This window comes from Heloderma suspectum, chromosome 1 (assembly GCF_057233095.1).
Source record: "Heloderma suspectum isolate Gila_16-S chromosome 1, 16-S_ref, whole genome shotgun sequence".
Lineage (NCBI taxonomy): Eukaryota > Metazoa > Chordata > Lepidosauria > Squamata > Helodermatidae > Heloderma > Heloderma suspectum.
In genome coordinates, this window is record NC_139458.1 from 355051376 (window position 1) to 355068973 (window position 17598).

Sequence of the window (17598 nt, forward strand, 5' to 3'; positions counted from 1 at the left end):
TATAAATATGCATCACTTGTAGCAGCTTTGCAAATTGTGTTCCCAAACACAAACATTTACCCTCCTATTTGCATATGAAATACATGCCTTTTCTAAACATGATTGTACTTCTACAGGAAAGTAATGCATGAAGCAGTTTTAATAGGCTTAAGCTATATGTAATTCTGAACATGCCGAGTATATGGCAACTACCAGATGCTTCTTTACTGGATCGGTAGTATCCGAGAGCCTACCTACCGCATGTGTGTTTGGAAACACGTATATTCTACAATTGCACTGTTCAAGATCTGGATTGGCTGTAGCTCAGGCTAGGGTCACATACGCTGGGTACATCATTTGATTTCGCTGCGCTTCATGGCTATTGGATATATAAACAGACTCCTGTTGGTGCTTTGTTAGAAGTTGTGGGCTGGATTTGTTGTCTTGCTACTCTTGTGCCACAGTTCTGATAAAGAGCAGGCATTTTCTTTCATGCTGCAATAGCTTTGGCTTTAAGGCATGAGGGAGAGGGGGCTCTGATCTGGGTATTTTGGGAAAAATTCACTAATTTGAGGAGCAGTTTGGGTAGCAACAGACTTTTGGGGGGGGCATTTTGCCTCCTCCCTCTCCATAGCTATAGCAATAGGGCTTCATCCCATGGCATATGAGTGCACCTCCTTGCCCCTGCACTCCTAAAATCTGTTCTGGAAGTCCCCCAAGCTCTGAAGCAGATTTGGAGGTATGCAGTGGGGAAGGAAAATCTGTTCTGCCAATGGGTCCAGTCCGCCCGTAGATGGACACTGTTGGATTTCATATACAGGTCCCAGAGAGTTTTTTTACACAATTCTCAACTTAATGCAACATAGATCCCACCCACCCACCTCCACCCCGACATGCAAAATTTAATGAGAGGAGCTGCTGAGATTTATTTACTGCTTCTGGGGCTTTTATGATAATATAGACCACCCAATCACAGATTGCCTCATAAGTTAGCGCAATGCTTTTTGCTCTTGTGATAGGATTAGGAACCTTATACAGTAAGCAGAAGCATTAAACCTCTTCCTGGATTGTATCACTTCAGGTTACAAGTAGTGAGGTGTACATTAAAATGCTTTCCCATCACAATATTCGATTTGTAAGGAAAAGCAGATCCTTCACCCTGCCCTGCCTATTTTCTATTTAATGTATTTTTAAAAAAATTCTAAACCACATCTTCATCCAAATACCAATACAAACTTAAAACAATAAAAAACCAAAACATAATAACATTTGGGAGGTAATAAAACAGTTAAAACCAGCTAAAACTATACATTAAGTTTAAATGTCTGGGGAAATAAAAAATTTTTCATCTAGCACCCAAAAGAGTACAATCATGGTGCCAGTCTTACCTCCTTTGGGAGGGTATTGCAAAGTCAGGGAGCCACCACTGAAAAGGCCTTTGTAGATGTGTAATGTACCTCTCCTGCAGATGGAACCTGAAGAAGGGTCTCATTTGATGATCTTAACGCACAAGCGGGTTAGTATGGGAGGCACTCCTCCTGATATTTAAGTGCCAAACCACTCTATGTACAGATAGAGTACAGGAGGGTACAAGCTTCTCAGCCTTCAGCTTCCTAAACGCACTATCATTTCAAATAGCTTCCAGAGGTGGTTGGTCTCCAGGACATGTGAAGGTTAGGTGTTACCTCTGGTTTACTGCAAATGTACTTGTTAGCTAATGGGAAAGCTCAAGAAGCACTGATCTTAAAATGCTAGAGCCATGTGCACCTCCTTGGAATGGATATATAAAAGGAAAGTAAAATCTGCATATTAATAGCAGTTCAAATCTGAACATCAGCTGTTCAGCTCATGGAGTTTGGCAGTAAAAAGACCAGTGATTACAACGTATCTCTAGCCAAAATATGTTTATCGTTAATACAGAACTTAAGTTAGCTCCAAAATCCCAGAAGAATGTGACTGACTATCGGATGGGCCTTCTGTTATTATATCCCAACATGTACACCTACTTTCAGTGTAGAAACAGACTATTTTGTCAGTGAAAATGCTGTAGGGAAAAAAAAATCCTAATTCTCCTTTTCATTATCTCCCTAATTCTCTTTTTCATTATCTTCTCCACTTCAGCTAGGAAACACAAGGAAGAAAACATCTGTACAAGTTCCAACTATTTACTTTTAGTGGACATAGATATTTAAGTCTAAATAAAACAGCTATGTAATTTACTTGACCTCAACAAGAGACTGCTGCTACTTATCCCATTTCCTCACGCACCCCAGCATGAGGCCTTTCAACACCTATTATAAATGTTTTTTTTTGGGGGGGGGGAGCTTAGCAAGTTCATCTCTTCAGACTTGGAGCATCTAAAAAACTATATACAAATTATATTAAATCAAAGCAGAGAGAGGAAAAATGGCATGATTAACAAGGACACGCTCTAGCCAAAATTAAGCACTTTTGAGTCCAATTGATTTCACACACATGCTTAACTTTCACCAATTGAAAGTGCTTAACTTTGGACAGGTCATGTCCTTTGCACATAGGAGGCTCTTGTGCCCATTAAAGGCAGGCATAGCTGCTTCCCATACAACACTGCGCTCACCACCCTCCACACAAGTTTCTAAAGGCACTGGCAATGCTACTGTGCAATCCACCAACATTGGTAGGCTTACATGTAAAGTAAATACATTTAGCATTAGGGTCCATAGTTTTTAAAACAGCAGCATTTCTAGCAGTTTAGACTACTTAATTCCTCAGCGCTAGTCCACTTTGTTGACGATATGATGAAGACTACATTTGTATCTTGACATTTGTACAGCTACTATGGCAATAGACAAAACTACACAGAGATGTCACCCACAAAATCCTGAGTCCCCACTCCAATGGAACAGATCCTTTACTCCTTATATGGCAAAACAGTGAAGTCCACCAGTTGTGTTTTACTACAGGATGTCACCTCTGCCTCCCCCCCATGCATTGTACAATGAAATTTGGCGGGAAAGCTACTTAAAATGTGGCATCCTTTGGCAAAGCTTAACTTCCCAATTAATTTAACAGGGACGTTTTGCCACTATCAGACATTAACTTCTAGTTTTTAAACATGGCTCTCCTAACCTAACTGGCTGCAGCAGATGTTGGGGGAAGCTAGCCAGGAGTATAAAAGTAAGGCAATCTTGGGAAAGAACCCTGCTCTACAAGCAAGGGGATAGCTGATGAAATGTCTCAGCCCCAGTGACAGCTCATCAAGGTAAACAAGTGGGCAGGTGAATTAAGCACCCAGGAGAGTTTAGCAACAAGGCAAGGAGGCCAGGGCACTAAACCCCCCATTTTTTATCTTGGGAATCCCAACTTTCCAAGTAAACAGGCCAACAAACAATACACATTGTTTATGAAGATAGAAAACCAGCAGGGGTTTTCCAGTGTTGTACCCAGTGTCACATGTACAACTGTCTACTTGCTGGTCAGCAGTCACATGTGTTCAGTGCAATGAGCTCCCTTGATGCCAGCTAACATGGAGAAGCTGAGAGTTTGGGAGACAAGGTCTTCATGGACATGATAATGGCACCTCCTTCCCAGCTGTCATAAGCATGAGGATCTCAGGGAAGGAGGGTATCACACTGAGGAAGAGGAGTGTAGTCTCTTAGGCGGGACCCTCTCCTTGGGGAATGAACTGATATGCTCTCATACCAAGGACACATTTCCAGGGGCTCCTAGTAGTGGGCAATTTGATCATTAGAAATGCAGGGAGATGGCTTTGTGATGGGTGTGTAGAGCATATGGCGAGTTACCTACCTGATGCAAAGGTTGTGGATGTCATACTTCAGCTAGATATGCTAGTAGCACTAGTGAGGAATCGGCAGTCATGGTGCATGCTGGCACCAATCATGTAAAGCCCTGGAAACAAACTTTAGGTTGCTAGGTAGGAAATTAAAATCTAGGATGTGGTAGCCTTCTCTGAGATGCGGCCTGTCCGACATATAGGGCCAGCAAGACAGGCAGAGCTGAGGGCTCTCAATGCATGGATGAGAGAGTGGTGTAGGGATTTGTTAGGCAGTGGCAAATGTCCGGGGACAAGCCAGGCCTATACAAAAGGAATGGACTCTAGTTGAACTGGAATGGAACTAGACAGCAGGTACAGAATATCAAAACGGTGGTTGTTGTTCAGTCGTTCAGTCGTGTCCGACTCTTCGTGACCCCATGGACCATAGCACGCCAGGCCTTCCTGTCCTTCGCTCTCTCTCGGAATGTGCTCAAGTTCATATTCATTGCATCGGTGATGCTATCTAGCCATCTCATCCTCTGCCGTCCCCTTCTCCTTTTGCCTTCGATCTTTCCCAGCATCAGGGTCTTTTCCAGTGAGTTTTCTCTTCACATTAGCTTCAGCTTCAATATCTGTCCCTCCAATGAGCAGTCAGGGTTGATTTCCTTTAGGATTGAATCAAAACAGTACAAAGCAGCTATTAAACTGACCCCTGGGAGAAGTCAACAGGAACTGGGGAGCAGCCAGTTTAGGCTGAATCATTCCTAGAGGATCAGGGCGAAAATGTTTCCGATGGTCCAAGTGGGAATGGGGTAGAACTAGGCAATGAGCATACAGTAGGCCATGATAGCCAAAGGGGAAATGCAAGAGACATTTAGAATGGGACACTGTATAGGTGTTTATATGTTGATGCTGGAAGTCTTAAAGCCAAGATGAGGGAGTTGGAGTGCTTGGTATTACATAAGAGCATAGATATGGTAGGCATAACAAAATCCTGGCGGCATGGAGAGAACCAGTGAGATACAGCTCTCTTTGGCTACAAACTCCACTGGAAGGTTGTGCTGTGTGTGTGTGTGGGGGGGTGTTCCTCTGTTTATATCTATGTTCTCTTTGACATACAAACAAATGTGAACTATGTAATTTACATATTTTAATATTTGCATTTTGTGTGTTTTTTTCCTTCTTGTGTGGTGCAGGTATTTATGTATTTTATAAATTTAATTAATAATGTAAAAATGGCATTTGAGCCCAGCCGTGTCAGGAAAAAAAGAAAGAAATCTCATATGAGGGAGACTCCTCCACAGTATCACTGCGGGTGGTGATTCCAGGTCCGAAAAGTAATTTAGTACTGAGGATATATAGCCTTCAGACCAAAATACTTAGGGTGATTTTGAGATGGAGAATAAAATCAGGGAGGCATTCAAAGGAGGAAATATTGTAGTAATCACATAGGTAAATGTATGTTCTGTTTATAACTAAGATGGAAACTTTCTAGATACCCTAAATGATGGTGACCAGGAACAGTTGGTCATGAAACTGACCAGAGGGGTAGTGACCTTGGACCTAGGTCATGGCCATTTAAGATTAATGCAAGAGATAGACATAAGTGATGTTGGACCAATGAGGAACAGTGCCACAGTGCTCTCAAGAAAGTCCAGCACAATCACATTTGACAGCAAAAGAGGACACTGGTAAAAAAAAAGCAACAAAAAAAGGAAGTTCAGAACATGGGTTGTGGGTTAGTCAAAACCACCACAACAAATACTCAGCTGGAATGTATATTGCAGATCAAGAAAGTCACCAGCACCACATCTAAGAGGAAGCCCACTGTGGTTACCGAGCCAAGTCAAGTTATAAGAGGCAAGAAGGCTTCCTTCAGAAAGTAAAAATCTTGTTAAAAGGGAGAGAACAAAAAGGAAAACAAACTTGCATATACACATGCAATGCAAGCATACAATTAAGGATTAAAAAAACAATTTGAGGAGCCTATTGCTAAATATATCAGAAGCAGGGAACCACCTAGGGAGGTGGTTTGAATGTTGGATGACAAGAGAGTCAAAAAGTGGGCTCCAGGAGGACAGAGAAATTGCAGAAAAGCTGAATGAATTCTTTGCATCTGCCTTCAGTGCAAAAGGTGTAGGGCAAATGCCCCTGCCTGCCTTTTTCAGGAAAAGAGTCTGAAGAACTGCGCTCAATAGCGGTGGATGACATTGTAGGCATTACTGGCAAATTAAAAATTTGACAGAGTAGCAGGTCTGGGTGGTATCATTTCAGAAGTTCTTAACTCAAATATGAAAATGCTGATCGTCTGACAAAAATGATCAATATCTGTAATAGAGGACTGCAAAGCAGCCAATGTAACACCAGTTTTTGAAGGGGGAATGATCCAGGAAATTACAGGCCAGTTAGCTAAAAAGTCTATTCTGCTGGAAACATTATTAAAGATAGTTATCAGGCATATAGAACAGGGATAGGGAACATTTTTAGGCCAGAGGGCCGGATTTGATTTTGGAGGAGTTCTTGGGGGCTGCATTCCAATGGTAAGCAGAAGTAAGTGGGGCTGAAAACTCAACCCCACTCCCCAATTCCATTGTTACCAATTTATAATAGGAAGCATGCCTACTCAGAAGTAAGCATAATACCTACTCACAAATACACAGGACAAGCTTCTGTGGGACAAGGCTCTGAAGAAACCAGGACCATCACTCAGAAGCTTCCTACACCCTCTGCCCCACAGGGAAAAGCTCCTATCTCTGATCAGCAGCTGATCAGAGATAAGAGCTTCTGCCTCTATGGCAAAGGGGCTGGAGCCAGGAGAAGAAGCTGGCAGGCCAAATGGCTACTCCCCATAGGTTTTATCAGGCCCACAGGCCGAAGGTTCTCCATCCCTGATATAGATAAGTCCTGCTGAAGCAGATTTAACATGGCTTCTGCAAAGATAACTCCTGTCTCACCAAGCTTTTATAGAGTTCTTTGAGGTAATAAGCATGTACATAACGATGATTCAGTTGCTAGCTCGGGCTTTCAAAAAGCTTTCAACAAAATACCTCACCAAGTTCTCCTGTGCAAACTTGATGGGATAAAGTGACAGGTAACTGGTTAAAGAACAGGAAGCACAGAGGAAGAATAAAGGGTCCTTTCTTCCAACAGAGAAATGTAGGAAGTGGGGTTTGCAAAGGATCCATATTGGTACTGGTGCTTTTTAATTTGTCCATACATGATCTAGAATTAGGGGCAAGCAGTGAGGTGGCCACATTTGTGGATGATACTAGGTTATGCAGGATGGTTTAAAATAAAAAAAAGGATTGTGAAAAGCTTCAAAAGGATCTCTAAAATGAGCAAATGGAAATCAACATGGCAAATGCTTTTCAAGGTAAGTGTAAAGTGATACAAAATGAGCAAAACCCCAAACTTCACATAGGCACTGATGGGGTTTCAAGCTGGCAGTGACTTGACAAGGAAAGGGGTCTTGGTTGTGGCAGATAGCTTGATGAAAACAACATCCCAGGATGTGGCAGATGTGAACAAGGCAAATTCCATGTTAGGAATCATTAGGAAAGGGATTGAAAATAAAACTGCCAATATAATTTTATATAAATATATAGTGCAACTACATGTGGAATACTGTGCACAGTTCTGGCTGCCACATCTCAGAAAAAAATATTGTAGAGCTGGAGAAGGTGCAGAAAAGGGCAATCAAGTTGCTGGAGCAACCCAACCCCCCATAAGGAAAGGGTACAACATTTGGGGTTTTTTAGTTAAAAAAAAAAAAAGTTGAGTAAGAGGGGAGCAGGGGGACATAATAGATGCCTATAAAATTATACATGGTGTAGAGAAAGTGGATAGGGGAGTCGTTTTTCTCCATCTTTCATAATACTAGAACCCGGGGTCATCCAATCAAGTCTAATGGTGGGAGATTCAGGATAAAAGGAAGTATGTCTTCACACTGAGCATAATTAAGCTATAGAATTCACTTCCGCAAGACGTAGTGATAGCTGCCAGTTTGAAGGGGATTAGACAAATTCATGGAGGAAAAGGCCATCAATGGCTACTAATAATGATGGCTCTATATTACTTCTATATTATTGAGTGGAACAACAGCAGGAGGGGGGCTATTGCCCCCATGTTCTGCTTGTGGGCTTTCCATAGCCCTCCGGTTAGCTTTCTGCTTGGCCATTGTGAAAACAACATGCTGGACTTGATATGCCTTTGGTCGGATCCAGCAGGGCTCTTATACTCTTCGATATAAAATATCCATTTAGTCATCTTGTACGAAAGTACATTTTATTTGATACTGTTAATCCATAAAAGATTGGGAGGGGAACAAGGGAGAAGAAATTAAACGTTAATTCCTTCAAATGCTTCCTCGCTACTCTGTCTGTTTGCATATTTTCTTTTCCTTATTTTTAAAAAAGACACTTCCTGTGAAAAACAGAATTTTAAAAAATCGGATAGGAAAATAATGATAGAATTATGTGCAGAATGGTGACTAATGTCCCCAGCAGAAAGGGGGGAAGGGTGGAGAGAAGACAATGATTCCAGCTCGTCTATGGCCATCTCCCCGTTAGGCTTCCTCATCCTCATATTTGAAGGAGAATGATATGCACAACAGTTCGCAGCAGGGGCGCATGTGTTCCCTTTGGGTATGACGCTGTCTCTGGAGATTTCACTTTCGTTTCCCCTTGTGACCGTGGTTGCCATAAGCCGAGCCTCTGTTAATTTCTGTAACTCCTATCATCCATCGAACACCAACTGAAGCTGAAATAAGGAAAAGGAGAATTTTTTTTGTTAAGCACCATAAAAAAGAAAGACAAAGTATAACCAATAGCAAATCTGCCTTAAAATAGCAAGAAACGTATATTAAAAACACCGTGTTGCCTTATTAAGCACTGGCTACCTTAGAACAATCTAAACAAATCTTCAGCAATTTGATTTGAAATCAATTTGATTTGAAAAGATTTGAAGACAATCTTCAGCAAAGGAGATTGTTACCTTGTCGTGGTGCTGGAGCTTGAGCACCTCAATGACGTCATGAGCTAAACCGTGCAGGGACACCCAAGACGGGAAGGTCATGGCAGAGAGGTCAGACTAAATACGGTCCCTGGGGAAGGAAACGGCAACCCACCGCAGTATTCTTGCCATGAAAACTAAGTGGATCAGTACAACCAGAGATATGTCGGTATACCATTGGAAGATGAGACTCCCAGGTCGGAAGATGGTCAAAATGCTACTGCGGAGGAACAGAGGATAAGTTCAACTAGCCCCAGATGTGATGACGCAGCTAGCTCAAAGCCGAAACGACGGCTAGCAGCCGATGGTGCTGGTGGTGAACGACGAATCCGATGTTCTAAAGAGCAACACACCATAGGAACCTGGAATGTAAGATCTATGAGCCAGGGCAAATTGGATGTGGTTTTTGGGGAGATGTCAAGATTAAATATAGACATTTTGGGTGTCAGTGAACTGAAATGGACTGGAATGGGCCACTTCACATCAAATGACCACCAGATCTACGACTGTGGACAAGAGGACCACAGAAGAAATGGAGTAGCCTTCATAATTAATAATAAAGTGGCTAAAGCAGTGCTTGGATACAATCCAAAAAATGACAGAATGATCTCAATTTGAATTCAGGGTAAGCCATTTAACATCACAGTGATCCAAATATACGCCCCAACCACGGATGCTGAAGAAGAAGTAGATCAGTTCTATGAGGATCTGCAGCACCTACTGGATAGTACGCCAAAACAAAGATGTTATTTTCATTACAGGAGACTGGAATGCTAAGGTGGGTAGTCAAACGACACCTGGAATTACAGGCAAGCATGGTCTGGGAGAACAAAATGAAGCAGGACATAGGCTGATAGAATTTTGCCAAGACAACTCACTGTGCATAACAAACACTCTCTTCCAACAACCTAAGAGACGACTTTATACATGGACTTCACCAGATGGTCGACACCGAAATCAGATTGACTACATCCTTTGTAGCCAAAGGTGGCGGAGATCTATGCAGTCGGTAAAAACAAGACCTGGAGCTGATTGTAGTTCAGATCACAAACTTCTTATTGCACAATTTAGAATTAGACTAAAGAGAATAGGGAAGACCCACAGATCAGTTCGATATGAGCTCACGAATATTCCTCATGAATATGCAGTGGAGGTGAAGAATAGATTTAAGGGACTAGATTTAGTAGATAGGGTCCCGGAAGAACTATGGACAGAAGTTCGCAACATTGTTCAGGAGGCGGCAACAAAAAACGTCCCAAAGAAAAAGAAAACCAAGAAGGCAAGATGGCTGTCTGCTGAGACACTGGAAGCAGCCCAAGAAAGAAGGAAAGCAAAAGGCAACAGTGATAGGGGGAGATATGCCCAATTAAATGCAAAATTCCAGAGGTTAGCCAGAAGAGATGAGGAATTATTTTTAAACAAGCAATGTGCGGAAGTGGAAGAAGATAACAGGAAGGACAAGAGACCTCTTCCAGAAAATTAGAAACATCGGAGGTAAATTCCAGGCAAAACGGGATATGATCAAAAACAAAGATGGCAAGGACCTAACAGAAGCAGAAGAAATCAAGAAAAGGTGGCAAGAATATACGGAAGATCTGTATAGGAAGGATAATAATATCGGGGATAGATTTGACAGTGTGGTCAGGGAGCTAGAGCCAGACATCTTAAAGAGTGAGGTTGAATGGGCCTTAAGAAGCATTGCTAATAACAAGGCAGCAGGAGATGATGGTGTCCCAGCTGAACTGTTTAAAATCTTGCAAGATGATGCTGTCAAGGTGATGCATGCCATATGCCAGCAAATTTGGAAAACACAAGAATGGCCAACAGATTGGAAAAAATCAACTTATATCCCCATACCAAAAAAGGGAAGCACCAAAGAATGTTCAAACTATCGAACAGTGGCACTTATTTCCCATGCCAGTAAGGTAATGCTCCAGATCTTGCAAGGTATACTCCAGCAATTCATGGAACGAGAATTGCCAGATGTACAAGCTGGATTTCGAAAAGGCAGAGGAACTAGTTTGATGCTCTGACTTGGATTCCTGCACTGAGCAGGGGGTTGGACTCGATGGCCTTGTAGGCCCCTTCCAACCCTACTATTCTATGATTCTATGATTCTAGAGACCAAATTGCCAATATCCGCTGGATAATGGAGAAAGCCAGGGAGTTTCAGAAAAACATCTATTTCTGTTTTATTGACTATTCTAAAGCCTTTGACTGTGTGGATCATAATAAATTGTGGCAAGTTCTTGGTGGTATGGGGATACCAAGTCATCTTGTCTGCCTCCTGAGGAATCTGTATAACGACCAAGTAGCAACGGTAAGAACAGACCACAGAACAACGGACTGGTTTAAGATTGGGAAAGGAGTACAGCAGGGTTGTATACTCTCACCCTACCTATTCAACCTGTACGCAGAACACATCATGCGACGAGCTGGGCTTGATGAAGCCAAGGCTGGAGTTAAAATCGCTGGAAGAAACAGTAACAATCTCAGATATGCAGATGATACCACTTTGATGGCTGAAAGCAAGGAGGAGCTGAGGAATCTCATGACGAAGGTGAAAGAAGAAAGTGCAAAAGCTGGGTTACAGTTAAACCTCAAAAAAAACAAGATTATGGCAACCAGCTTGATTGATAACTGGGAAATAGAGGGAGAAGATGTGGAGGCAGTGACAGACTTTGTCTTTCTAGGCGCAAAGATTACTGCAGATGCTGACTGCAGCCAGGAAATCAGAAGACGTTTACTTCTTGGGAGGAGAGCAATGACAAATCTTGATAAAATAGTGAAGAGCAGAGACATCACACTGACAACAAAGGTCCGCATAGTTCAAGCAATGGTCTTCCCCGTAGTAACCTATGGCTGCGAGAACTGGACCATAAGGAAGGCTGAGCGAAGGAAGATAGATGCTTTTGAACTGTGGTGCTGGAGGAAAATTCTGAGAGTGCCTTGGACTGCAAGAAGATCAAACCAGTCCATACTCCAGGAAATAAAGCCAGACTGCTCACTTGAGGGAAGGATATTAAAGGCAAAACTGAAGTACTTTGGCCACATCATGAGAAGACAGGATACCCTGGAGAAGATGCTGATGCTAGGGAAAGTGGAAGGCAAAAGGAAGAGGGGCTGACCAAGGGCAAGATGGATGGATGATATTCTGGAGGTGACAGACTCGACCTTGGGGGAGCTGGGGGTGGTGACGGCCAACAGGAAGCTCTGGCGTGGGCTGGTCCATGAAGTCATGAAGAGTCGGAAGCGACTGACCAAATAAACAACAACAACCTTAGAACATTATGCAAAGAAGAATGAGCATCAATGGCCCTTTGGGAAGTTATGGTACACAAAATATTTGCCTGAAGTTGTACAAAAGTGCAGCTAAGGATATAGGGCTACAAAGTAGAAGAGCAAAACTACAGCCTGCTGGCTGTCAAATACTTTCTTTGGTGCACTTGAATGCACCAAATCATTGTCAGCCTTGTCTGTTCTACCTATCATTAATTCACAACTGTTTATATATATATATATATATATATATATATATATATATATACACACACACACACACACACACACACACACACACATATATATACACCCTCTACTGCTGGGCATGGAACCAGAGAAGTTATTCCCCAAAGCCTCTCTCCTTATCGCAGTGTCAAGGTATTTTTTTCAGTGTTAAGTGGTTCACAACACTACCTTATAGTAACTTCCAGGAACAAGAGTATGCAGAACAAAGTTTTAAAAACCAAATCCCAGTCTGCACTATGGTTTATGAACACATTTTTTAAAATAAAAAGGTAATTAACAGTGTAATCCTATACATGTCTATGAAGAAGTAAGCCCCACTGAATTCAATGAGGCACTTGCCCTGGTAAGTGGGTGTAGAAGTGGCCTTTAAAAAGTTGACTCCTGATTTAAAGCATGACTGTTTATAGTTCTTGGAGAGATAGATAAATGGAAGACTAACAGAGGTATGATCTTACAGCATTCTAGAGTAATGGTAAAATCCCAATAAAGGGGAAAAGGAAACCAATTTCCCATCCTATACCTGCAAAGATTTTACTAGCCAGTTTTATTTTATTTCATTTAAGTTGTTAAGTTCTCTCTTTGAATGAATGCATATTATGGAGCCTATAACATCCATGATGAACACACTTGTCTACTCTAGCAAGAATGACAGTACAATGTTTAATGTTCCCCAGCAAAAATACTAAAATGACATTATGCATGGAACATGCCTGTAATGCTACAATCAATTAAAGAAATGATTTGTTACAAAGTCAGCATAGGTTACAAACTGTAGAAGACCCATTAACTAAGGTCAGAAAGACAGCATGCTTGCTCAGCCAGGATGGTCTTACAGGCGTCACAGCATGGCACAGATAGCATTACAAGATCTCCAGAGCAGAAGAACCAGCCACCAGAAACAAGGCAGCAGCTCCAGCCAAGGAGATGGAAAGTGGTCTGACTAGTGCCATTTAATTAAAAATAAGAGAAAAAAATCTATCCCATGTGGTTCTCAAAGGACCAAAATAGCTTTGGATGATCTAATTCCAGCTTATTGGTCAGAAGCATAAGAGAACATTTCACTGATGCAGTTCCACAAGTGACACGCAAGCTCTTGCACAAACTAAGCAAGCCTTCCCCAACCTAGTGCCCTCCAGAGGTTTTGCACAGCAACTCCCAGAATTCCTGACCACTGGCTGTGCTGGTTGAGGCTGATGGGAGTTGATGTCCACAACATCTGGAGGGCACCAGGTTGGGGAAGGCTGAACTAGGCGTATAGTGAGCTGTGCCAAACAGGCTTCCGCACAGAGCAGAGACTGGCTGTAGTTGATTGTGTGCTAGAGCCGTATGTGAAAGAAAGCTTCTCCATACTTGAGGAGAGGAGATCGCTGGATCCATACTCCAAATGGACACCTGCAATTGCTGCTTGAGGCTGAATCAGTGGGCCATTTTTGGAAAGTCAGTCTGTGACATACAAGGAAACTAGCCAGGGATGTCTGCAGTGATTTGTGCCAGCCCTTGCATCCATACCACTAAGGCTGAAGCATCAGAAACCCAGGGCAGAATCTAGCCCAAATCTAGGCCCCTTGGTTTCAGTGGGTCAGATTTGAGCATGTCTCTCTCCCCTCTTAAAAAATCAAGGGAACTTAAAAGTGCACAACTTAAAATGGGATCATGCACCTAATATCTACACCACAATTTTTAAAGGGGCAGTTCATAAGCAAACAGTAAAATCCAACATGGATCCAAAAAGGTATAGGCAAGTGAGGCATACTTCAGAGGCTGCAAATCAATGCTAGTTATAGAGCTCTCATTCTAGGCCTTTCTGTGTAACCAAGGCCTTTTTTATTTTAAGAAAGGCCCATGTTAGATCCATACTGCAATGACTAAAAGCAAAGAATTTCCCCAAGATAGAATGCTCCTATTGCATTTCTACTTGCAGGGAAGGTAACAAGAAAAATCCCATGAGGCAGGTGCCAAGGAACAGGAATCTCTTGGTACAAGTGCCATTTGAGTGCCATTTTCTTGGTAGAAAGGTGGGGTACAAATCAAATAAATGAGGAAACTGGAATAAAATATAGTAAAATCTCTTCAGCCTGAACACTCTAAATCCTGATTGGCTAATCATGACGCTGCAGAGTCAGGGAATGCAACAAATCATTTACTATGACCTTTATGACTGATTTTATACACACACACACACATGCTCACACGCACATACACAGGAAGCAGCCTTATAACAGGTAATACTATTTACTTGTATCACCCAGTTTTGGCTATTCTGTCTGGAACTAGCTCTCTAATGTCTCAGGCAAACAAAGGTCTTTCACATGACTTGATCCTTTTGACTGGAGATGCCAGCAGGGATTGAATCTGGAACCTTCTGCATGCAACGCAGGGGCTCTGCCACTGAACTATGGGATATAATCACCACAGGATATACCCACACATCTGTATAAAAAAATCTCCACTGACTTCAGTGGGAGCCATAACAAGAATGTGGCATATCAAGTATTTCTTAAAATGGTTTGTCTAGGACAGGGGTGGGGAAACTCTGGCAGATGAGTCAATGTGGACCTCCAGGCCTCCAGACTCTCCTCAGGCCATGCCCCTTACTTCCGGCAGGTATTGATGTTATTTACTCTGTCCCCCACTTGCAAAGCTGATGGAGGGAGGAGAACATCTGGATGAAAAGGCATACTGAACAAAGGTAAGAGTCACATCTGTAATTCAGCCCACTTTGGGCTCTGGCCACACCCAATGCAGGAATGTAGACCCCCAACAAGTTTCAACCAAGGTAATGTGGACCTCGACAGGAAAAAGGTTCCGCAATCCTAGTCTAGTTTAACAACAACAAACCAGAAGCCTCTTATCTGGGCTGTCCTGCCCAACTTGCATTCCAAATTCCCACAAAACATGATGACATCAACATGTGCTCATCTGTATCCTGACTGGTGGCTATTTTGCAAATAGTGACCAAAGATGCAATCTTGTAGTCACTGGTGTTGCCCACATTTTGTTCTTCTCAGTGGATTCCCATATCAACTACAATGACATTAATGGAGAGTATTGTTGCATTAGCTTGGCTTCTACACTGGGATGTGGCTCTATCCAGCCTTTCTGCTATATATGGGATAGTTGTGGCATGCAGGAATGTTACTATAATTTGCAAACTTGCAGATATCCCTAATACACCAGTTAATAAACTTTAAAATATTCTTCCAAGCTAAAGATGAAAAAAAGCAAGTCAGGGAAATTTTTACTATCCTGACCATTTATGTAAAATGTTTATTTAAAAAAAATAATAATTGGAATTCCAGCAGCAGCTTGGCAAAGATGAAGCAAGCCACTAGTTCAAACTTCACAATATCCACTGCCATTGTTCTAATTTCTCTTGGAAAGTCCTGGCTGCTGGATGAGCTCAAACAATTTCACTTACTAGCTTCAAGCCTTCTTCAAGGTCCTTAACCAATAATCACCTAGCAGACTCCTAGAAAGAAGGGAGAGAAAGAGAAAGAAAAGCACAGACACATCCACACACAGAAAAACACATGCACAATTCAATCAGAGATGCATGCTCATGCTCTTATATAAAAGGCAACTCTGCTGCCAAAGTTGTTGAAAGGAGTTGCGCTACCTAGTAGGAATCAAGGTATAGCCTACCCAACAAGCTACTAACCCAAATTCCCACTCCCTAATAGGAACCATAACAAAGTGTGACATAGCTAAGCATGCAAGGGAGGGGGAGAAGGAGGAAAGAAACACAAACCCTTTTTTGTCATGCTTCCTCTTCTGTCTTTCTCACATGTCCATCTGTCATCAGACAAAGGTGGATCAGGCAGTAAAGGCCCACTCCAATGGAGGTTAATCATACATCCCATTGCTTCCCGTGAAGCTTAATTTCATTGTAACTAACTTGCTCCATTCATTTCAATGGGATTTAGTCATGACTAACTATAGTTGAATTGGGACCAAATGAACTTTAGATACATGGGGCTGTCCCCTTACCAATAATTAAGCAGAAAGGAGGAGGATGTTCCACCATTCCCCACTGGTTCCTCAGAAGAGCACACCAGCAAATTAAGGGGCTTAGCACAAATCTAAAGGTATTGGTGCTGTTTTATAATGCCTAATGTAAAATAATCTGAGATTACACCTCACTTCCCATCATGGCCACTGAACTGGAAAGATCTTGGTACTTATCGGCAGAGTATAGTTAGAGAGAAAAGCTCCACTGCAGGAGGAAGTATTGCCATAAACTACAAGCACACATGACTTAATTAGTAATCGTTTCAATGGTGATTAGGCGGAATTAAATTAACAGGCAAGTAAGATCACTGATCATAGGAAACGATATTGACGATGTTATATTACACATTTACCCAGAGAGTTATGATAGTTTGCCCTGTGTCTATTTTTGAAATATAAACAGTAGCAAATATTGTGATTCATTTCCTTTCCCAGATGGCTCAGCTGAAACTCACAAAAACCTTTCAGGTATCAACCAGAGGAATTATTTCCCACAGAACAGCAGCTTAGTAGGGCTCAAAGAGGCAGTTATGTGGAAAATTAAAATCTTCTGGATATAAACTGGACAGAAAATAAATGTGCTTCATTTTTCCGATAGCAACGGTTAGCTCTTTCCATTCAGAAACATCAATGGCTTAACTTGCCAACTGAAGCTATTTTCCTATGGAGAGGTTATTTCTCTGCTGCCCAGTAGATGGCTCCTTGCAGCTTCCTCTGAAACACTCCATGTTTACTATTAGCAGGAGGAGATTCTGACAAGAACAAATTGCAGTAATGTGTAACATAAAATAGCCCACCCCTGCTCATGTAACCTGCCTCCCCTCCCCTGCTTTCCAAGCCTTACCATACCGCCTCATGGAGTTCAGATGTCCTATCTATAAATAATCTTCCTGTCATGGCAGCAGAGAAAACTGTGGGTGACCAACGTGTTCGTCATTCATAGAAGCACTTTGGGATGGCTTCTCACAAGGACAGGACTAGCCAGCCAACTTTCAAAGTAGTACCTTACTCAGGGTAGCTGCCACCATTCTATTACACTAGTGCAAACCCCATGTCGCCATGGGGGATAGTAGTCTGGGAATGATTGGATTAAAATATGTTTCCCTGTTTCCCTTGTGACTTGAAGAACTTTGCACTTTCTCTCTCTGGTGTCCTTTCAGCTCTTTGTCCTCAGCTTCTCTTCCTCCTACTCTAGCACCAACTGACTTTTCTTCAGCCCCTTTCCCAACATTCTGTGCCTGTCCTTTCATTGGCCCAGCATTCTAAGAGCCCACAGGGGGTAAGCATTATTACATGTGCATACAAACACTGTGTCACGT

The 17598-nt window shown here is 42.2% G+C and overlaps 1 protein-coding gene across 2 annotated transcripts in view; it reads right to left on the bottom strand.

Moving 5' to 3' along the window:
- Positions 1-7994: 7994 nt before the first annotated feature.
- Positions 7995-17598, bottom strand: part of AGPAT4 (1-acylglycerol-3-phosphate O-acyltransferase 4) — an 86230-nt gene continuing 76626 nt past the window's right edge. For both annotated transcript variants that reach the window (XM_084827976.1, XM_084827977.1), the window contains one exon: positions 7995-8491. In XM_084827976.1, the coding sequence (XP_084684102.1) occupies positions 8400-8491 (92 nt within the window). In that variant the 3' untranslated portion in view covers positions 7995-8399. The remainder of the gene's footprint in view (positions 8492-17598) is intronic.